This window comes from Lethenteron reissneri, chromosome 12 (genome assembly GCF_015708825.2).
Source record: "Lethenteron reissneri isolate LAM-NWPU_2019-01 chromosome 12, ASM1570882v1, whole genome shotgun sequence".
Lineage (NCBI taxonomy): Eukaryota > Metazoa > Chordata > Hyperoartia > Petromyzontiformes > Petromyzontidae > Lethenteron > Lethenteron reissneri.
The window spans coordinates 11,260,761-11,285,224 of NC_083790.1; the positions used below are offsets into that span (position 1 = coordinate 11,260,761).

At 45.8% G+C, this 24,464-nt stretch overlaps 1 protein-coding gene across 1 annotated transcript in view; it reads left to right on the plus strand.

Annotated features, from left to right (window-relative positions):
• Positions 1–24,464, plus strand: part of PARG (poly(ADP-ribose) glycohydrolase) — a 149,850-nt gene that overhangs the window by 73,134 nt on the left and 52,252 nt on the right. Inside the window, 2 exon segments of the mRNA XM_061550711.1 lie at positions 11,049–11,209; positions 15,632–15,711. Coding sequence (XP_061406695.1) covers positions 11,049–11,209; positions 15,632–15,711 — 241 coding nt within the window.

Genomic DNA, 24,464 nt, shown 5'->3' on the forward strand with positions numbered 1-24,464 from the left:
GTGGTACAGCAATTAACGCACTGCGCTACAAACCCAGCGATTTGAGTTCGCATTTCCCACTCACGACCAACAACAGTGGCATATTTCAGCTGGTTCTGGGCCTCGGCGAGGTCGGTTAAGCCTAAAATGAGTAGCTGGTGCAATGTGTAAACATCGGCACTAGGGAGATAAAGGCAGCCTGGCATGTACTATGCCGGCCTTCATAGGTGCTTGCTAGCAGCACTTGCCCAAAAAGTCTGTGTCGGCCATACGGGGGAGGGATCTGTCTTTGTATTGGGAGTTCTAGAATGGTGGTTGGGTTCATTGCTTTATGCTTATCAACAACCTGGGTTCAATTCGATCCCATTTACAACTCCATTGGCAAGTGGCATTCTGATTTCAGCCCCGGGGGTTCCTGTGTTACATTGACTCGGCCTAAAATGAATATCTGGTGCAATTTTTATTCGGCGAATGCTTCTACACGTGACTCACACAGAGCCCAGAACTGGTGTTGGATGTTGACATTTAAAGTTTAGTGGATTATTTTTTGAGACTGGGGAATATAAGGAATATGGGGATTAGAGTGGTGCATTAGCGTTGTCTTGCTTAAACGATCCACTTGGTCAGCATTGTGGCAGAGCATGTAGCTGTGGTTACTGTATTTGCACGCGTCCAGACTGACCAAATTGGGCAGGAAAATCCAAGTCGACCCAGCCAGGAGACTCCCTGGCCCACCACACTGACTCGGAGCTTTTTCGGGTACCGAATTCGGAGCACTGCAAAGCACAACCATGGAAAACCTTGCGCTGCAGCGATACGCCCCCCCACGCTCATTGGTAACGTCACTGCCAATTGCTGTGGGGTGCTCGTGCACGGGTGTGCAGGTTGCGTCCCGAGATGACACAATCTCCGTTCCTCTTTTGTCTTTGCTAACGCTCGAGCAGTCCCAACCCAACCCTAAGGGTGTCTCCTGCCTCCTGCGCTGAAATACTGCCTCAGCGCGCGCCCTCCTCCCCTCGCGGAAACGAGCCCCTTCAAATGCCGCGACTCAACAGCCCGTGAGAAAAATAGTCTAAACATGGGTCCTGGGAGTCGCTTTGTCACCGGCTGACAGTTTAATACGGGGAAGCGGAACCTCGTAGCGTTTAATCCATTTAACTCGTTTTGGACGCAGCCATTGGTGTGTGCGCGTGCGAGAGAGAGAGAGAGAGAGTGGCGGGGGGGGGGGGGAACGAGCGAGTGGCGGAGAAGGAAAAAGACATTTGTAAAAGCCCAAGTGCCAACGAGGCGGCTGAGTGGCTCGGGGGAGAGTAATGTTTAAGCCCCGTGTCGGCATCGCTGAGCCAGTGCCGCTTGAATGCTGAATCTGGATCGCTGTTTCAGCCGCCCGTGTTTAAGTAAGGTTCCCGAGTGCAGCGGGTCGATGGTCTTATCTTGATAACCAGTCGCCAGTGTTGGTGGGAGGGTTACGTTGAAAACTAACCAGGTTATGATTGCAGAATACTTTAGATTTTGAAGTTATACTCTTGGGTTCTTTCGGGAAAGTCATGTAGGTAGAAAAATAAAATACAAAATAATATATAATCCAGCACTGCTGGATTATTTTTTTAGACCTGAGGACAACTGCTTGTGTTGCGGTCGAAACGTAATATATAATTTTTTATTTTATTTTTCTACCTACGTGACTTTACCGAAATAACCAAAGAGTATGGACTCCTGCAGTCACGAAAGCTTCAAATCAAGATTTTACAGTTACTTTACATAATATTGCCTGTGGTATTTTCAAAGCGGTTTAATGTGATTACTCATTTCAGTAGATAAATGGGGTTATTTAACCTCGTAAACAGCAAGGCTGCTGATATCCAGGGTTCGAATCCTAGGTCGTTGCTCGTGATTAAACCAAGGTTCTCAAGAATAGAAAGTTTACGTCTCAGCCCAGTCACCAAAGACTGCATTCAACAAACTTAATGGGCCCCCATTTGGCATTCCAATTTGGGCCCTCATAGCTACATGCCCCCCCCCACCCCCCAATTTCAAAATAATTCCCACGCCTGCCAGCCATTAATGTCAGCACCTTCCTCACTCAGCCAGACTGGGAAACAGCAAATCAATTGAGAAGAAAAATAAAGACCTCAAATCATGGACACCTTTTGCAATTTACGGTGAGGGCAAACGTATCGCTCATTTTTTTATTGCCGTTCTGTAAAATTTGCAGGCCGTTGGTAACCTTGGACTTAAATATATATATATTTATTTATATAAGTCCCTCCAGTAGAAATGACCGGGCAAGCGACCCCATGAGCACCATCTGACTTGAGTAGCGAGCAAGCTGACCACGAGGCTACACAGCTGCTTCATACTTCCCTATGCAAAGAGGGAGGTTTATCCCATTCTCAACAGGAAATGTAACGAATGACATGCTGATTTCGCATTCTGTGTTGCAGCCATCTGTGATGAAGTCCGGCTCTCATGTTTAGCGAGCTGAAAGTTTAATACTGGTCATCGGTCGCCAGTATTTTTGGTGGGTTATATTTCAAAAGAAATCGGTAAAAAAATTACAGAATGATTGAGGCGTATATAAGTTACTTATATTTGTTGTTCTTAAACTAATAAAATGTAATAACTTTATTACTTCACGATTACCTTTTTCAATGCAATGTATGTTTCAGCTCTTTTTCCAGGGTTGATGAAAGGGCATCACTCTGTGGGAGTCTATAGCAGTAGCTTCATAGAGGATCTACTTTGCCCTGCCATGGGAACGTGGAATATGTATCACTAGTTCAGGGCCATCACAGGTCTTGAGCACCAGCCTGTTGATGATGTCAACAAGGAGATTCTTTGACTGAACTGGGCGTAGACTCGTACAAAATAAACTATCTCAGGACATTGCAATATCCGACCAGTTTTCTTTCTGTTGTTGCTCTGAATCCATACAAGGAGCTGTAGAAGGGACTCACATCGAGTTCTATTGCGTGATTCTCTGGGGCAGCTGTTCTCTGACACAGGGGATCGTACTGCTTCCTGCGAGTAGATATTTATCTCCCTGCTGAGGTAAAAATCCACATCTCGTGACATCGCATCAGTGGCACAGATGGAATATAATTGGGTAAGATCTCCGCCTGAAAATGTAAATGCTTCGATGTAATACTTTTTTATTTCATTTTTTGCTCTTATGTAAAAATGCTGGAGAATCATTATTTTGTTGCTCCGATTATAAATATGATCAGGCCGTGCCCTATTCATCCCTGACTTTGCTACGGTTTATTCCCCCTCATGAAAAAAAAACTTTTGCCTCAGACTTTAAGCCGAGCATAGATCTCCTTCCCGCGCACTCTCACTTTGTCTCCCCCACCCTCCCTCTCTCCCTTCTTCTCCCTGTCCCACTCAATCTCTTTTCTAATCCCGCCATTCTGTAAATGTATTCACGGACCATTAATTAAATTGCACGCCTATTAGGCCAACTCAGCGGATGCGTTTTTTCGCGAGCCGTGAGATGCTCGCTGTGGGGTGGAGTGGTGTGGGGGGGAGACGGGAGTTTGTGGTGGCGAACGGTGGAAATAAAAAATTACTTAATATATAAAAAAAAAGATGCAATACGGCGGGCGTGCAACGCCTTCTGTCGCGCTTTATTACGAGAGCTCTCGCCAAGCGCGCCAGACCATTTGCGTATTAAACCTGCGTCGCCGGAGAGAGCGCAAATTCATCGCGACAGCGTCGCCGTCCTTGACATTTCTTATGAATGGAGGTTGCCGCACTCGGGTTGGGACTCGCCGGGGTTTTTCTCTTGAATAAATGCCGCGCTAATTCTCCGCGTGTTAGGCGTGATGGATCCCATGGCGAGGCCGTGCGGTAATTGAAGCCCGGGGTGGACCCCCGTTCTCCGAGTCTGCTCTTCCCCCCCCTTACCCCTCCACGGAGTTTACCGCACGCTCGGGCCGTCCGATGATGGTGATTGGGTCTCCGCAGGTGCTGAGGTTGGCACGCCCTTGCCGCTGCTCACCCATCTGATCTCGTTCTTCTCTCCCAATGCAAGGACTCTCCTTCTTCCTTGCTGCCCTCCCTGTATGGAGCTGTTTAATGCCGCGTGCATTTTGATTGTATTTGCTGTGCCCAGCCAGGTGATGCACAGTTAGAGATCGTTAGGTCAGTCCCGATCAGAGATGAACTCGGTCGTGATCCCATCTGAGCTGTATAAAATGCATTTCTGCTTTTCAAGTCGACAGTGGTCGCCCGAGGCAGAGAGACTGGTTCCCGCAGTAGGAATGTGGAATTTACGCCACTGGTCCACGACTGTCATTGGCCATGAGTCCAGCCTCACTGCTCGTTTGAGAAAAGATGCATTCTCTTTTTTTCACTTTGATAAGGTTCACTTTGGTGAGAAATTTTTGTATCTTGTGGAACGAAACTGTAGACCCAAACAATATGAATTCCTGCAGTCACGAAAGCTTTAAGTCAAGATGAAACAGTAGTTTTTAGGGAAAATAAGAGGTTGATGAAATGCTGCGAGACAGGTTATAATTCTTCTTGTTATCCTGCACCACTTTCTTGCCAAGTCAATGAATGCGAGGCTTTACCATATTGCACATACAGCAATTTTATCATGTCATTATCATTGCATACCTCTTCCGTACCCTGTCCCTGAACCCATGCGGCTCCTGGGAATAGTACCGCCCCGAGTGAGAAGACCCCAGTATGCATTGTGGTAGCCCGGTGATTTAAGTCTTCCTGTCCCGTGTTGAGAGCTGACGGGTCGTAAATAAAGACACACGCGTCCAACTGATTGCATTGCTGTCCGGCATGCGGGCTGAGAAATGACTGTGGCGGCTCGCCACAGTTTCAGGGAGTGAGCTTTTTCACAGTAAGAAAAAAAACGCTCGCTAGGGTGCAGTCGAAATTCATAGAGCCGAGTCGTCGTGCTTTAGCAGAGTGCTCGACTCACAATCAGAGTTCACGTGCTGGGCGGGGGGTCAGTTTGGCCTATAAACCCTCCGGGGTTCATCGAAGTAATAAATGGCACCACTTTGTGTCACAGTAGTAACAATTGTGGCTCGCAACAAGAAGCATCTGGGTTCAATATCTGACTCAGGTGCTTTGCTTTGTGGAGTTTGTTTTATTTTCAGTTCTGCATGGGTCTCCCCCCCCCCCCCCCCCCCCCCAGGTTTTCCTCCCATAGCTAAAGATAAAATTTACTTTGGACACAGTGGTGAGATGTTAACTACCTTTCCTGGTATACAGGAGGTCGTAGGTTCGATCCTGACCCTGACGCCTGTTTATTTGTTCTCCGCGTAGTCTCGTGGATTTTTCTTCGGGTCCTCCGGTATTTTCCTCCACATTTAGAAATGTGCGTTTAGAGTATTTGGCTGTTATACATTTGCACTTGATAAGCCACTGTGTTGAGCTATCATTTGTGGTCGGGTCGTTTCTGGAAAAAAACAATAGAGCTCAGTGGGCTTTACCTGGTAAAATAAAAATAGTTTTCATAATATAGTTTTTTTTTTTGTTAGATTGCATATATAATTGTCGTTAAACCCGCCACCACCCGACACAGCCAATTAGTACGCTTTGTCACGTAACTATAAAATGCCAATTCGTTACTAGTACAGCACACCGGTGTGTTGGAGAGCAATTCCACAACATTTATAATCTGAGTACGACGTTTCGCATGGTGGCGGGTTTAACGAAACATTTAGATTTACGCGATGTAACCTAAAAAAACCTAAATTGTGGATTGTAATAGGTCGCGAAAGCCTACGTGTTAAACTAAAATAGTTTATAGTTTTTTTTTTATAGTTTATACAATGTAACTGGTACGGACCAAACATGCCAATGGTCTACCCTCCTAAAAAGAGTCTTGAGACTGAGCTTGTCATTGACACAAGAATAAGAATATTACGATTAGAATGGTCAGGGTTGGACAGTACATGCAATCCTATTGTCAAAAAGTGTGCAATGCAACATCTGTAGGTCTTGCTGGTACCATCCTATTACCTGGCAACATTGCATGATAATTTAACATATTCTTCAGTTATTGCCTGTTTGAATTTTAAAAGATTTGTATATAAATAATCTCCAGAAGGATTCACTGTTGATTTCATTTGGCCAGGAAGTAAATTGACGAAAATTATCATCTCAAATATATTTACTTATGTCAACAAAAAAACCTTCAACACATTCATCAATAACGCTGTGGCCTTTAAAGGAAAAATATACAATAGGTGACGTTTTTGGTAATGGCTCTTCTTCATAGCGCATCAATCCTAGAAGGGATATTTGCCCAAAACGTCACCCAAATTATACATTTTTCCTTTTAAGGTCACAGTGTTGTCATTGACGAACGTGTTGAGTGTTTGTTGTTAATTGTGCTTGTGCGCCATTGCCAACACAGCGGCAGCAGCAGCAGCGTGACCAAATAATTTGTCTACTTCTGGCAAAGCGGTGCTGTGGTAGGGTGAATATCATGAATTAAAATTCTAATTTGGAGTCGACTCATCCCATCAGCTCCCCAGGGTCAGGTTATATGAAATGAATACCATTTGTGACAAGTCATCAGTAGTTGTTCGATAGATAGAATACCCCCTGTCAAAGAAATGTTTCCTTGGCAAAATTGTAAGTGTCTATTTTGTGTGAATTATTGCATCTATATGTGGGGAGCGGTGGCACAGTTGTTTGCGCACTGTGCTACGAACCCGTCGACCCGAGTTTAATTCCCACTCAATGGCCAATGGCAGTGGCCATTATCTGAACTAGTCGTGGGCCTCCCCGAGATTGACTTAGCCTTAAATGAGTGCCGAGTTCGACGTGTAAAAATTAGCACTGGCTAGACAAAGACGGCCGGCCATGATTCTAACCACACCACCCCCTCGCGTGCCGTTCGGGCCTTCACAGGTGCCCGCTAACAGCACTTGTCCCAACAGCCTGTATAAACTATTTGGGGGATCTTTGTTGTTTGTGTGTGAGTGTACGCGTGCCTTGTCAGTGAACGCAATGGACAGTGGAAAGGCAGTACCCCCTCTCCAATCAATAACGGAGCTGGTAACGCAGCAGCAGCATCAGAACGTGTCCGGATAATTGCTATGGATCGAATAGGGAAAGAGCATTAATCAACACAAACGAGCCAGCTGCTTAGCCTGAGTGAAAAAATAATAAATTAAATAACCACGTGTCACCGGCTTGAGATTGTACTTAGCACAGTATGCCTGTGTTGCACAATTCGCTCCAATTAGTGTTTAATTAAATGTGCACTAAAGTTGTTTCGTGTTGACGCCATAGCGGCTCGGTGTGGTTGATCCCGCTTACACGAGCACCCCACAAACCCAACCCGGCTGCTGACATCCTTTTCGCAACGCCCTGAATTCCGCGACTAAACAACGTACGAGTGGTGTTCCCCTCAAATGAGCCTGTGGGCATGTGCACGTCTGCTGTGTACAGTCTTCAACCAGTGGGTAGATATGCCAAATTCCCCGTCGCAGGGGTGAGTTCGTCTGCAAGACCATCACAGTTGCCTTTGCACTCGGGTGGTGTTTGTCTGTGGTGGTATCGATGAAGATTATCGTGGTAACCTTTTGATTTTGCGGCGGCACGTGCCCTGTACCTGGTTCTTTATTTAGCGTTCGTGGATCTCACGGAAAACGTAATGCGCATGAGACACCAACCCACCTTGCAGGACAATAAGGTGGCCAGTAAAAGCCAAGACAGTAAGGAGCTTGTGGACCTGCTTATATGGGTTACTATAGAGTTTGTGTGGATCTTGTATTCTAGTTTTCTTCCAAGATGGACTTTGTAAGAAATTGCTGAAATATTCCAAGCAGCACAATCATTAAAGGGAGTCTTGAGCCTCGGCGAGTCATCAAAAGCCGGTCAGTGCCTCCGTACTCAAGCAAGCAATCGGTGGTGCTGATCAGCTTAAGGGGAGGCCCTGAGCCAGTGATGGGAATTCCACCTTCCTATGAAGAAGCCATTTTCTCTATAGGACTACCACCAGTGTCTTCCAACAGAATGGAATCCATGTATGATAGCTTGAGTAAATCCCTGCAACTCTTAAGCGCTGCGTTAGTCTTGTCAACTCGTGCAAAAAACCAGGAGACGAACCCAGGGCCTCCAGAATGTAGCCACTGGTTTTTAGGATTTAGTTTTTTTATATCAAATCCCAGGAAGTCTCACTTCAGTGGCTGGTTTGTGCAGCTTGTAGCTCTTGAGTTCTTCAGACCGTCCCCGCCGCCCGCTGTCCAGACTCGCAGCCTTCAGATGAGTAATCCCCTTTTTAACCACCACGAGCAGAGGCATGTATTATTATGACTATTAATATGATTTTTGTCTTAATAATAGCGCCACGCATTACCGCGAGCTGTGTTTGGAAAATTGCATTAGGGATATGCCGATGCCCTTATGTTCGCGTGGATGTTATTAGGTTCCTCCCTACTCCATTTCTCTCCCGTCTCGCAGCAAATAGCGAACACAAAGTGCCCTTGTCTGTTCACCTCGGTGCTCCACAGAGCCACAGGGACTGGAGGTTTAACCCTTCGCCAGCAGGGCGAGGTTTCAGAAGTTTATATCTTCGGGGGCTGGCTCGCCGTGAGGCTATTAATGCCCACATTGGTGCACAGAGCTGACGCTCTGGTGGTCGTGCACAGCTGTGATCCAGCACTTGGGTAGTGCGGTTGGTGGATCGTCCAGAGGTCATAATGTGCCGTGAGGCTCCCAGCGTTCTGGCTTGTGATGCGGCTAAGAGATGGCGGTACAGCAATTGGGTGTTGTTGACTGGTCTTGTGCGGATTTTCGAGTGTTTGAATCGGTGGGTTCTCTCGGGGTTTCTCCGGTTTACTCCCACGTGCAAAAAAACTCCTTCAAAAGAGACCAAGCCTAATGTGTACATGTGTGCGTGTATGTACGTACGCCTACTTCATGTGCATGTGTACCATAAATGCGCGAGGTGGTGGCACGGTGCTTTGTCCACTGTTGCGAGCCTGGCAGCCCGAGTTAGATTCAACGTCCGCAGTTCGTTTCGGTGGCGAGTGAGATCTGCACGGGCAACGCGGTCTTTCCCCTTCACCAACGTGGGTTGCATCGCTTCTGCGGCCGCCTGGAACGCTCTTCCTCCCTATATTAGGAAGCTGCTGGAGCTATGGCACTTTTAAATCTAGATTGACAACCCATTTCTTTAGTACTGCATTTTGTGTTTAGTTTTCTGTTCTTACCCCGCACCTCAGATTAGCACGGTTGGCTACGTACGGTGCAAAAGAAGTCCAATATACTTACAAACATGGTCGAACACCTCCACGACTGACATGGTGTGGGGGGAGGTCTTCAGCCCGCAGGAGGGTAACAGACGGGTGCAACTTCTTTATCCTTATTCATAGTTCTTCCGGTAAAGTCACGTAGAAGGGAAATAACAAAATAATAACAATAAAACAATAAAATTCTCACGACGTTTCGATTGCAACACAAGCAATCATCATCAGGTGTGAAAGACACAGCAAGAAAATTTGAAAAAAGTGCTTATAAATTATTTGGCGACGCTGTGTTGGCAGCCGTGCACAAGCATAGTTAACAACAACAAACTCAGTGCACTCTTCAACAACACTGTCTTTTAATATATAATCAGCAAGGAATCAGACAATAGCCCTTCTTCATAGCACGATAGAGGCCAGAGTGGTAGAGTGCCACTAATGTTAGCTCTGGCCGAAATGTTGTAGATAATATATTTATTTATTTTAAGTCAATGTTGTTGACGAATGTTCATTTCTTGAGTGGTATAGCTATACCGATGTCAAATGTATTGCAAACTATCTCCGTACGATCCAATCGCTCTGCACAATTTTCTCCTTTGGCCACCCGTTAGCTCAAGAGCGACGATCGAACCGAATAATCTCGTTCCATCTTTGTCCTGTACCAAGAAACGCAACACATTCGTCAATAAGGGCCTTAATAGGAAAAATATATATTAGGTTATGTTCCGGGCACCTTGTTCGTAGCACATGACAGAGAGGCAGAGTGGATAATAAGAGTTGGAGAGTGCACTGGGCTGATGAGAATTACATTTTTTTAAATGTTTTCAGATGACCATATGAATCGTCGCCTAATAGCTGACACATTCAACTTTACAGCAGCCATTTAAAAAACAGACAACTCCTTCAACGAGCAAAAAGTATTTATAAAACAAAATCATTACCATTATAAAAAATATTTCTGGAACCTTGCATCGTGGGAAGATTGTCGCTTGTATGCACAAGGCACAATGCGCTTCGCAAGGCGTTGTGCTTGTGCACCACTGCCAATGCGGCATCACCAAATGCTTTGTCCTGTGCCAGCTTTGTTTAGTTCAGTCGCACTCTGCACCCTTTTATTCTGTGTCATTCTTCATTTGCATCGATCTTTCTCGTTCTTTGTCTCTGCTTCTCTCTCATTGCGCTTGAGTGTGGATCGCTACTTGTGGCACCCTCTCTGTATTTATTTGAGAGCCACGTCCAAACCACGGAGTCATCTTGACGTTTCTGGACGAGTGTTGTTTCTTGTACGAAATCCTCTCGAATATTTTATTTTATTTCTGCACAAGGGCCGCTGCCATGATGGTGGAATAGCACGATTGACTTCAGATGTCGCGGTTCGATCTCCCGGCATGGCTTTTGAAACGGTGGCCAGGATTTTTGCCATTCTCCGCTTGTTTCCACCCAGCAGTATGAGTAGGCGCACCAAACTCCATCTGTAGGTCATGTGCGGTGGGCTAAATTGTGGGATACTCCCACCTTTTTGAAGACGTATGGTCAGTGTGGAAGAGTAGGCCAAAACATACCCACTTCACCAGGACTTTAGGGATCCCTCAAATGGAGGTTATTTCGTCAGCAGTTGCATGAGCAAGGAATTGCAGGGCTGCACCTTTAACCTACGTGTACAATAATATTCTGGTTTAAGCACAGTTATGAACTCCTTGATTCAAACCGCAGCACCCCAGTGGTGCTGGCTCCGTGCTATGCATCACTATCAGCATTGTGCCATTGCTTCTCTGGCACCTGTGCCACCCGTTACCGCGTTTAACATCGCTGCACCCTGTTGTGCACCGCACGTGTCCCCAGCCCCTGCCGCTTCTCCGCCGGGACACCGGCTTGATGTTGACGATATCTCAGGAGCAAGCCGCCTGCCTCCTGGCCAACGCCTTCTTTTGCACGTTCCCCCGGCGCAACGCCACCGGGCCCCGGAGCGAGTACTCGGCCTTTCCCGACATCAACTTCAACAGGTGCAGCAGTAGCAGCAGTGCACTCACTGTGCGTTACAGATTGTACACAGCGTGTGTCATGCAGTACGCACGCACACAGGCCATGCTGTACACACCGTGTCTCATGCAGTACACACACAAATGCCATGCTGTACACATCGTGTCTCATGCAGTACACACACATATGCCATGCTCCCTCTATGTAGAGTATTTACTGCTGTATAGACAAGACATGCCCTTCGACTCATAACTGCCATGCTCCATTGTTCACACAGACAAAGTTTTAGTTCAAAGTCACGCTGCAGTCCATGCACAGGCTATGCTCCCTTACACATACTCTGTAATATATTGCGCACACTTTCATGTTGCTGTGTACACGGTATATGATGCATTACACAGAGGCCATGCTGTATTATACACACCATGCAACGTATCAGTTTATACGGAGCCAGTGCCACTGTACAAAGTCAAAGATCCCCCTTATAGCCTTAACAGACTTTTGAGGCAAGTGTTGTTAGTGAGCACCTATGAGGACTGGCACAGTACAGGGGAGTGGGTGGCCAAAGCCACGCTCAGCCGCACTTGTCTTAAAGCTGAGTCGACCAAGGGGAGGCCCAGGGCCGGTTCAGATATTTGCCACTGTTATTGGTCACGAGCGGGAATTGAACTCGGGTCACTGGGTTCATTGTGCAGCGCATAAACCGCTGCACCACCACTCCCCACTTGTCGATGTACACAGTCACACCCAGGTAACGCTGAAGCTCAGATCAGAGTAAGACCTGAGCTTTTGTAAATCTCCTTTCACAGGGAGATTCCCATACTGCACTTGGTCTTACTATCACACCTCTGCAATTGTTAAAACGGGCGACATTGCACTGATGGTCCATACGCGTGACAAACCCACGATCATTTCCTGTGTCACATAGTGGCAAAGCCACTTTACATTTGCTGTGTCACAGCTTGGTATATTAAACTTAATGCAACCTCACTCTCAGTTGCTGATTTAAGTTATTGTGTAGGTCATATTGATGGCATATACAAATCTTCTTTCAGTTGGGGAAAGTCAACAATGATGGAAGCAAAGTTATCAATGAATATTAAGAATGAATCCACTTGGTGATTTAAAATTATGAAGATTGGGGTGCAAAGAGTGTTATTGTTAGCTTTGAAGTAGATTACCCCTTGCGTTGCCGTATAGGAACCCTGAAATGCCAAAGGTCAATCGATCGGTTTAATTGCCCTGTGACCTTCCACTGGTCCTTGTGATTCTAACAAGATCAAATTTGTCTATTTGCTTGTCTGTGACTAGCCTGTCAAAGCTTTTTCATAAGTCGTATATTTTATGAATTTTATGGACATGCAAAGGCACACTTGTGAGATTTTCAAAGCATTGCAGCCATCACATTGGCTTGCAACTGGCACAAACGCCCACGGTAGTTAGCCACAAAAAAAACAATGGGCAATGCTCCTGAGCCTCAACTGCCAGCCTCACTTTGAATGTATTACTGTTATTTACTTTTACATTTTACAAATTGATCGACCCTTTCCTGTAATCAATTAAAGCTCACTGCGGTTAATCATCTAATTGTAGATAATAAATGACCGCGTGTAGCAGGTGGGGAGGGTGGAATGAGGCGCTTGTAGGTGGGGGACAGATGACCGCTAAACGCTACTGCCTTACATATTGAGTGGGACAAATTAACGAAATGTTGCAGTTCATGCAGACCTACAAAATCACCCTCATAGTCATTTAACTAAATATATAAGCACATAATATGCCCCCCTCACATGTCTGTATCTCCACATAAAAAATAAGTGTCTTTCACAACCCATCAGCTGCACAGCCTTCTGGGACGTGCGTACTTTCAGCAGAATTGTTTCAAGACGTGAAAACTCCAGACTGGTTTCAACATTCAGTGTCTCAGCAGTCGCACTTGCTTGAATCACCTCTCTTGACGTTATGGGGTCCGAGTTCGATGCAAAATTATATCATATATAACGTTTTACATTGGGGTGAGTTATATTGGCGAGCGCCTGTTTAGATTCGAGCGACATACGAGGGTTGTTATGTGGCCAGCACCACATCCAACCGCGTTTGTCTCTCCAGCGTTCACACACTGAAAATAATCAAGAAAAGTTCAGACGCCACAAATAAAAAGAAAGCCTCAACACATTCGTAAATAACGCTGCCTTAAAAATAAAAAGGATGTAATTGTCAACGTTTTGGGCAATGGTCCTTTTTCAGAGAACAGAGAGGCTGGAGAGGCCGAGTGTGACTAATGTCAGCTCTGGCCGAGAATCAAACTCGGGTCTCTAGGTTTGTAGCGCAGCACAGTAGCTACCACACTACCGCCCCCCATCTACAGACACACACCAGGGCTGGGTCGCCACGGACCACCGTGCCCGGATTAATATTTAAAAGCTCACACGCATGCTATAATGATGCCACTCTAAGAAGCAGGGCGCTGACATTTGCAAATAGACGCCAGTTAGGGCCCAAGTCACCAATTTGCCAAATGGGGGCATTTGCTGTTTTATTTATTGCAAACGTGCCGGCCCTTTTTAAAATATGGTATTAGAATCTGAGTGTTTGTATTCAAGCACGGCTGAGTGGCAGTGTGGCAGAATGCTCGACTCGCATGCAGAAGGGCTCGAGTTCAACTCCTGGTTAGACATTGACCCATCCTGCCTTTGAATCGAGGAACGATTTTCTTCGGAATGAAACATTTCCCAACGGCCATGGAATTGTACTCGTTTCCATCAGCTTCTGAGAACGTTGATGGACATTGCACATTCCTGTGCCGGGTACAAGTCCCCTCCATAGGGCTTTCGCTCTTGACTTCCCCCGCACCTCCGATTAGCACAGTCGGCTACGTACGGTGCGAAATAAGTTCAACAAACATCATACATACGTAAAGTGGCGTGTATTTTATGAACCTCGAAACGATAATGGCCGAGCGCCATTTTTATTTGTGACTCTTCACTTTAGCTCGTAGATCTCTCTGCCACGCCGCGCGAAACGATGCTTAATATACTCTTTGTTTTTTTCGGTAAAGTCATGTAAGTAAAAAAAAACAACTAAATTAAATCATGACGTATTATATTTTTTTACCTACGTGACTTTACCGAAAAAAACAAAGAGTATGGATCCTTGCAGTCACGAAAACTTCAAATCTGGATGTTTAATATATTTGTCTTGAGTGTTATTATGCTATCCAGTTTGTTTTTACATTGACACGAAAGTTCCGAATTAAAACAATAACTATGCTTGCATAACAAATGACCGAATGTGAATGCAATTATTTTGCAAACTGAAATGCAGGCAAGCATAGTGATATATACGTCTAAAAAAACATGTTTAATTTAATTGTATTATCATAGCTTAAGCGTATTGTTTTCTGCAATTTAATTAAAATGTATACTGACATTTTAGTGCATTAATAGTCTGCTTTGTCAGTACGATATCGGTTGTTCCACGGATAGCCTTGCCCCTTGCATTGCAATGTGGACTCTTCACCACGAGTGTAGTGCCACCATTGGAGATGAGCTCTGCCCCTATGCTCGATAAAAGTGAGCATGAAAACACTGGCAATTTTTTGAAACTATAGAAGTCATAGTTGTTTCAGACATTATTTAAAATGATTTTAAATATTAAAGGAAGTGGATTTAATGAAAATGTTTATTGTACCAGGTACGGCCCACTCACTGGCAGAGCCAGTGGGGGGGATGGGGTGACACGTGCCCCCCCCCCCCCCCCCCCAATGATCCGATCGAAATCCCTAACTTCGATCGGATCATTGGAGTTTATTAGTAATAAATCGGATATTATTGTGCCAGGGACTCTATGAGATAATAAGACAATAATCTTGAGTCCATAATTGGCAATAAGTAGTGGCAAAGCCGTTTTAAGTGACTCAGAATTGTGCGCAGTTGCGTATAGAGTACACAACTTTTCTGAAGTCATCCCTTCAGCGAGCGCGATGCCGATCACACACGGTTCGAATTGGACCCTCGATCGATGGCTGCGCTATCGTCGCACATGCGTCGAATAAAAAGCAAGGGACAAGTCCTTACTTAGTAACAACTCCTATCATTTTTCATTGCTGGAGGGGTTGCCCCCCCTACCTACTAAGCTATATAGCTCTTATTTAGAAGCGACTTGGCCACAAATGATTGCCAAATGAAGTGGCTTATGGTTTGGAAATGTATAGCAGACAAATACTCCAGATGCATGTTTTTAAATGTGGAGGGGAAAACTGGAGGACCTGCAGTAAAATCCATTCGACCATGGGGAGAGAGACATTCAAAATTCAAATATACAGGCGTCAGGATCTGGATCGAACCCACAGCCTCCTGTATACCAGGCGAAGTATTTAACATCTCGCCACCCTCCCAATTAATTATCCTAACCATCATAATCATTGCCATATTGCTCTTTCCCAGGCTCTTTGAAGGGAAATCGGACCGCAAGTTGGAGAAGCTATCGGCCATCTTCCACTACTTCCGCCAGGTCTGCACCAAGAGTGAGTGGTGCCACCTCTGCGGAGACTTTGCTGAGCTCCCGAGCTCTCCCTCAACTCTGCGTTGCCGTCCGCTGCATTTGTTGAGCCTGCTGGAACTCCTCGTTACCAAACCTTACGCACTTAACCTGAAGCGAGTTAAACAACAAGTTCGGGTATTCTTTTTTTTATTGTTGATCGAGAAACCGCTTCTTGTTAAGTTTGTATTGCTTGTACACGGTCACCACTTTACGTGTTGGCACATTTAGATGATATTTGTATGAACACACTATATATAAAGGGTGTGGTGGCCTCAACCACTTTGACCGTATTCTTGGTTCTTTTGGTAAAGTCACGTAGAAGGGAAACAATAAAATAATACAAATATAAAACAATAAAATTCTCACGACGTTTCGATTGCAACACAAGCAATCATCATCAGGTGTAAAAACCACGGCAAGAAATTTTGAAAAAAGTGGCGTTTTTTTTTATTGTATTGTTTTATAATTTTATAATTTTATTATTTCCCTTCTACGTGACTTTAGCGAAAGAACCAAGAATATGAATCCCTGCAGTCACGAAAGCTTTAAATCGCTTTGACCGTGTTGATACATTTCATCAACCTGGAGAAGGTTATTGAGTTATACCCTGACTTGGGTTTGAACTCGCAACCTTCTGGCTACCAGATAAGCTTCATAAACCACAGTGACTACTCAGGGTGTATCACTCGCACGCATGTATATATTGCTCTACATGCTACCACCCATGTACACCTGTTTGTAGATACCAACATACCTATTCTCACGCTTTCTTTCACCCATTCATTTCTCCGGAACGCACGGCATTTTGAGCAGTGACAAGCAATGCAAGATTACTTCGCCGAATGAGGGTAAATTTGACCCTGGAGAAAAATCGAGTTGGGCGCTGTGCGTGATGAGCTGTTAAAAGCGCGTGAATTTCGGGGTGAACCTTGGATATTTAGCCAACAAATTGTTGAACGGGCAGGGACGCAGCTGGAGTTGGGAGTGGCCCGAGCAGCCATATCGGCAGGAGGTCCCCGCACATCTGTTTTACCCCCGTTATCCAGGGTCACCCTGGGGCCCGTGCCTTATGTATGTATGTTGAACTGCCTTCGCTCTGTACGTATCCAGCGGTGCAAATCAGTGTTAGTTCTCACAGGGGCACATACATTTGCACATAGACACAAAGACAGATCCCCCATATAGCCTCAACATACTTTTGCGGCAAGTGCTGTTCGCGAGTAGCACCTATGAAGGCCGGCACGGCACACGAGGGGCTGGGTGACCAGCACCACGCCGGGCCGCTTTTGTCTCCCCAGTGACGATGTTTACCCACCGCACCAGGTACTGACTGGAAACGAAGTCAACTTAGGGGAGACCTATAACTGGTTCAGAAATTCGTCACTTGTGTTGGCCGTGGGTGGTAATCGAACCCATGTCACCGGGTTCGCCGTGCAGTGCGCTACCCCCTGCGCTACCGCTCCCCACACTCACTCGTACACACGCAGGCGGAATGAGGGGTGCAGTGCGCTCGAAAGCGCGATGCACAGACAGACAGCGACACGCCCCGACGCACATGCCCCGCTGTGATTGAGTGTGCGTCCCGTCAGTCCAGCCCACTCCTCCTCCTCCTCTCTGTCTTCCATCCATCACTCACATGACTCATCGAAAACACCGAATACATGTATAGACACACATGCACGTACGTAGACATATCTGTACACACAATGTACAATGCACACATGCGTGAGACACATTCACACACGTTGTTGCACGTGCACACACACGCGTACAATTACCAAGATCCTGTATGTAGCCTTTAAGAGACTGTTGGGGCAAGTGCTGTTAGCGAGCACCAAGTGGCAGTTGCACCCCCTGCGTTCGCCACTGTGCCAACTCGCTTTGTTTTAGCCACCCGGTGCTCTGCGCGTTGTGAGTTGTGAGCTTTGCTCCTACGCCCTCCGTCGTTGTTGGAGAGCAAGCGCCACCAACTGCTCAGTAGCAGCCTTCATGAGCCTCCTCCACAGGAACCTTATTGGTCAAGTCTTCAAAGCTCCCAAGTCCTCCCTCATAATATCAGCCCATCTCTCCTCTAGACCGGGCCGTGCCCGCTTTTCCCACGCTATCCGGCCAAACAGAACTACCTGGTTGGCCATCCTTAGACCACACATGAGCATTGATCAACCCCGTATTAGATCTCACTGCCAGATGAAAATTCCATTGATAAAGGATGCTTCCAAAACGACGTAGTCAAAAATAAGCATACCTCTGTAGGCTAATACAGCCACGCAGACATATACAGACATATGAACTCATACGAAGATAAATTCCGCATTCTACATTATTGATATTTAAAATGATGCTTGCCATTCATGTACAAGGTCAGAAACTATACTTCAGGCAGCAACGGCAGCCAGTCATGCTCCTAAGGTTTTGACAACCTTGCAAGTTATTTTGGCTTGTATCCGCTTAGCTGTGGTGGGTTGCTGTCGCGGGAGGGAGGTATGTAGGGAGGGAGGTAAGGAATGATGGAGAGGTTCTATTCCTGGATGAATCTGGATCGGAGTGAACAAGAAAACCACTGTGATGGCCAACAGAGCCGCCTCAATGGCATAACCATGTTTCAATAGATAATAATTCGTTACTCAGTAATGCGTAAACTATGCAGATTAAATCAGCGTCAAAGTGTCTCTGTTCAACTCTGCTCGTAACAGTGAGCCGTTGTGATCATTCCAGATTGCTATGACAAGGGCCAGTCTGTCCCCGGGACAGATGTTGCGACTGCGTTGTTCCCACGCTTGAGCGACGCCCCCAGCACCTTCGCGCCACCGTGGCCGTGCGCACAGGAGGCTCACGAGCACGCTGCATTTTGTTCTCAAGTTTAAAGCGGATTGACGCTCAAATATTATTGAGTCTTCTTTCGCGTGGCTGATGTCGATGCAGAGCAACAGCTACAATTTAACATTCAGGTGGTCAAGCCAGACAACCGTGTCAGGAGTAGCAGAGTGTATCATCATTGCTGTGATATCTCCTTTGTATTTGTGAATCGGGCATTGCGTCGATATATGTTGTATGGTGCATCAGGTGATTTGTGCAGTGGATGCGGTTTATAGTGGACCATGAGCTTCGTGGAAGATCAAACCCAGTGATCTTCTGCATTTGGTCTTTCACAACAAGGTGTTTACGAGTTCTTTTGAACCCCATTCAACTCAATATATCAATAGAAGTAGTAGTAATATGACGGTAATGACTCGTGCTGTTAGCATGAAACAAAGCCAGAGTATGCATATACACACGTTTGTGGCTGGTCCTCATCTCCGTTGGCCGTGCCGAGCTGGTGGTGGGTTGTTCAGACTCCTGTGACAGGGGCGAGTCTTATTATCCGTATGACAAGCGCTGTCCTCTCCGCACAAAGTGCCGCTCATTTTATTGGCGCCGGATGGATGAATGGCTGTGTTGACCGCTGATTACGAGTCAAACTCGGAGCCTTTGTATCATCAGCCACGCATTCTGACCGCAGCATCAATTCATCAGGATCCTGAGATATGAGCAGTGTGTGGAAGCCTTTCAAAATGAGTACGTACATGTGTGTGGGCATGCTAGGATTGTGATACTAAGTCTATAGTATTTGTAGTTATTTGGAAGGTACTTTTACTTTCAGTATTAATATAGTGCAGCTTAATCAATGAAGAATTGTGCTTTGCACGAAGCCCCGCGTGATTCTGACTGTTCGTACACTGACAGCATTTGGCAAATGATAGCTGTCTACTGCAAATGGATGCACACAGACACACGCATGTACAGACACACATGCACAGACGAACAGGCACACGCGCGCACTCGTACACACGCGCGGACACTCGCAGGCACTCATGCATGCACTCAAGCGTCGTACACACACGCACGCGCGCGCTTAATTTAGAGCCGAGGCTGGATTTATGCCGCAAACCTGATCACTTGCTTGCAAAATAAATTATGTTCCTGCAAGGATGTCTGATTTAGATGAAACGTTTTTGGTCGGTTGGGGGTGGTTGGGTTATGGAGAGAGGTAGGGGAGGAAGGAGTCCACAAGAGTGAGCGTAGAGGCTCTGAGGCGTTGGATAAAGGAGTCCCGCTGTGTTTACAAAGTGAAAATCAAGTTTTAGTGTCGACAAACTCAAAGGAGCATGGCATGGTGCTCATCTTTTGTTGGTGGCTCAGAGCCAGGGGTGGGAATTGCACAATATTGTGGCAGGACCAGTCTCAACTAATACAAACTATTTTTTAATTTATCAGGTAAGGCCCCACTGAGCTATTATACAGATATTTTTTCAGAAGCAACCTTGGCCACTAATGATAGCTCAACGAAGTGGCTTATCATCACGTGGAAATGTATAGCAGCCAAATACTCTAAACGCACGTTGATTCTAAATGTGGAGGGAAAAACCGGACGATCCAAAGAAAAATCTTCATGACCACGGGGAAAACTTGCAAACTCCAAATATACAGGCATCAGGGTCGGGATCGAACCCACGACCTCCCGCATACCAGGCGAGGGAGAAAACATCTCGCCACCATGGCACCTCTCTGCAGGCCAAATCACTGCTGACTTTCCACAAAGCATTTACAATTGCAGGGAACCCCATGGGGATGGTGGGTTGAGTTAATAACCTACCAGTTTAAGACTAAAGGGGGTGACACGCATTGGCCCAGCTATTGACCCAGCTTTTGGCATGCTTTGGTTCTTCCCCAAAGACATCAGTTGGCACCTCCGGTGGGAATCGAACACTCGACTGTGTAGCGTGGCTCAATGGCTAAGCCACTGTGACTGGTACACATCACGGTCACTTTTTTCAAATGTTCTTGCTGTGTTTTTCACACCTGATGATGATTGCTTGTGTGGCAGTCGAAACGTCGTGAGAATTGTATTGTTTTATATTTTATTATTATTTTATTGTTTCCCTTCTAACGTGACTTTACCGAAAGAACCAAGAATATACATTGTGCATATGTTTTTATAATTGCATTACATGCATTTAGAGAGCTCATTGGAACAAGGAGACACTTTGACTCAATATGCACATGTGTTAAAACACATGAAGTCACTCGCTGCAGTACACTAGTGCATCGTGGGTGCATATATGCACCAACACATAATGTCTTCTTGATTGAACAATTAATAATTAATTTCTCAGCAGAAACCTAACGCATCTTATGAATCTGTTTGAATCAATGATTCACCCCAATGAGTTAGTGAGGTAGTGAGTGTGCCTGTAGCACAGGAGGAGACTTGTATGATGCTTATAATATGAGCATTTAATAGAAGCCTGGTGGTGGTGGTGGTGGTGGCTAGGCACGTGGCCTGTAATCCAGCACTGTGCGTTACAAGTTTAAATTATGATGATATTACTCAGATGCAGCTTTGACTACTTGAGCAAGCTCGACAATAGAGGCCATTAAGATTTACATTGCTGATGTCTTTAACGTGTGCACTTTATTGCAAATTTCAATGTATAGTAAGTGCACACAGTGCATTATATCTATATATAGATATAGATTGCTTCGATGTAAATCCGTAAGCATATGTGTGCACTGACTCACCGCTCACTGCTTGGCACTTCATTCTATTCATATGAATAACATGCAGGCATGTGTCTGTGTGTACGAATATGCATGTGTGTGTGTGTGCGTTTGGGGAGCAGTAGTGTAGCAGTTAGCGCGCTGCGCTAGAAACCCGTCTACCCTAGTTCAATTCCCGCTCATGGCCAACACCAGTGATAATTATCTAAACTGGTCCTGGGCCTCCCCTAGGTCGACTCGGCCTCAAGCTTAGTATCTGGCACGATGTGTAAACACCGCCGCTGGGAAGACTAAGGTGGCCCGGCGTGGTGCTGGCCACCCACCCGCTCGTGTGCCGTGCCGGCCTCCACAGGTGCTCGCTAACAGCACTTGCTCCTACAGTCTGTAAAGCTATACGGGTGATCTCTGTTTGTGCGTGCGTGTGTGTGCGCGTGTGCGTGCCATCGGTAATTGTGTATTGATCCCAAGTCATTTTCTCTTGCCCAGTGGACAGATTGACATTGCTAGCATAAACTGTCCCCCACCTGTGTGGATATTGTGGAAATGCCGGAGCAATTGGATAATGCAATATGTCATGCTGTGTGTGTGTGTGTGTACATCTGCCTTCATTGATAGGATTAAACGTATATGCTCGATTGCCGAGAAACCCCAGCGATGATTAGGTGAGGCTTTTAGTGTGTGTGTGCGCGTGGGTAGTGGTGGCACGGTGATTCACGCTGCACTACGATCAAGGTGACATGGGTGCAGTTCCCATCCATTGACATCGTCAGAGGAATGCACTTTGGTGAATTAGTTATTGCTCTGCCCTAAGTCGACTCAACCTTAAATGAGTAGTACCTGGCATGGTGCGTAAACATCAACATTGGGAGACAAAAGCAGACTGGCGTGGTGCTATACCCACACCACCTCTGTGTGCGGGATGTGATCCTGAATTGGTGCTTGCTTACGGCATGTGGCCTGTGTAGCGTTAACAGGGGATCGGTACCTTGTCGTCGTAGTCAAACTCATTGTGCTACGATATTGCTTTCGTAAGTTTAGTTTGACCAGGATGAACATTATCACCAGTGGCATTTGGTATCTGGTTCTGGCCTGAGCCTCGCTGAGATCACCTCAACCTCCAGTGTATGTAAAGTGGCATCCACCTGAATTGGTTAAGAAGTTGGTGGGTTTGAACATGCCACTTTTTACATTGAGAACCGAACACTCTTACCCACGGTGCCAACCGGCCAGGTTCCCCGTCGTTGCTCGGGCTTCGTGAAGCTCGCCTGCGACAAGTGCTTGTGCGTGGGTGTTGTGGGAGTGCACCGGGGCCCACACTCTTGATGAATGACGTGGGCAGCAACTATTGGATTCCCGTTTGATCCGCTCGGGGCCTTCCCTAACGATCCACGCATTAACAAACCCACTTCTCATTAGCACCTGCTTCAAAATTTGAATTTCTCCTGGGATGAGCTAATGCCGTAACTTTAGCTAAATTGTCATCGGCCACCGTCTTATAATTATTTTTCATTATGTATCTTTTTTTCAATTATTTTTGGGCGCTCACTGTTTAGTGTCCAAGCCCATCCAGTTAGTGAGCCTGATGCGGGGCGGCGGGTGGTATTCACGCTGTGCGGACAGCTGGATTTAGCCTCGTGGTCACTGCTGCCAGCACTGAACGAGTTTGCAGAGTCGAGGCTTCGTGTCCCATGACAGCCGCTTACGGCTATGTCTTTGTGACCGTGGGGAAGAGGTGGTGTATAACTTGCCCCAGCAATCAACTTAAGCTATGTGGAGGATCTTTGTCGTTATGGATGTTTCTATATGTTAGTGTGTGCTCGTGGTATCTGAACCTCTCTATCTCCCCAACATCGAGTCACTATTAAAGGCATGCATTGTATTGTCAGCAAATGTCTCCACTTGGACATCACGGGCCTTGTATGTGTAAGAATTTAAGTTGTTCCATTCATGCAAATTCTATGAGAATGATTGATTTGGACTAAATGGAGCGAACACAAATGTCCGTTGAGATGGAAAACATGAACAATACGATCGAGACTGGAAAAACGAGATAGAAATGAGTTGACTAATCTATATTTGAAGTTTTGAGTTGACGACAAACCCAAACGACGACAGTACGTCAACTCGCCGAGGGGTGGCATGGAAGTTAAGTAGTCCGTAGTTTTTCTTTGTTTGTTATATTTTTTATTGATTCACATATTTAACTTGGAACATGCCACCCCTACTCACATCACTTTTGTGCCCCTGTGGTCTACAAAACTTAACGGGTGTGATCTCTTTGTGTGGATGTGTGTGCTTCACTGGGCTGTAATTATTTTGACCCGGGGTTCAGTTGCTGGCCATACTCAACCCGAGCAGCAGTCGGGCTCTGAATCTGCACCTCGACTCGTTTAACGTATTGTTACGTGCGACCAGAGATTGGCTGCACATTGTTCAGTTCATACTATACCCCACAATTTCCAATTTGGCCTTGAGGTGCTCGCTAACAGCATATACCCCATCGATCTATAACGCAATTTGTAATCTCTGTGAGTGCATGAACAATGTATATTTGTCCGTGTAAACATGTCCATTTTAATAACTGTGCAGAATCAGGCACATCGTAAATGTACCAAATTATGTTTTTATATCGTAGCATTGCTAAAGTGTTTCCATTTCCATTAGCGCTGATGGTTAAGTTAAATTATCGCTGCCTTTTTATTATTTACTCATAAAATGTTGATTGAGCACCAATTCACCCACTGTCATGAACTCTCTTGCATCACTGCGGAATTGCATCCGAGTTGTTTTGGCCTTGCCACCACCTGCTCTTGAGTCTGAATCAGTATTTTCTATTTCACTTCCCTTAATGCGTCCTTTGTATAACCAAACTAGGGCCCATTGAGATGCTATAGCTCTTGCGGACACGTCAATCCATTGTCCTTTAGCCAAATACGATTCCATTGATATTGACGATATTTTTCAAGCAAACTTGTATATAGTGACCTTCATATGACCCAAAGGTTTGCTGTCATTTTAAAGACGTGGGGCGGGAGGGGGTGATACATTCATCATCCTTGATTTAGCCAAGAAAGAGAGCTCTAAGATTAATTGTGACCAGTTAAATTCAGTGTACTTTTTTTTTTACCGAGTGGGAGATCATTGACGTTTGTTAAATTGCATCCTTCACACCGGGGTTCAGTTCGAGTCTACCTTCTA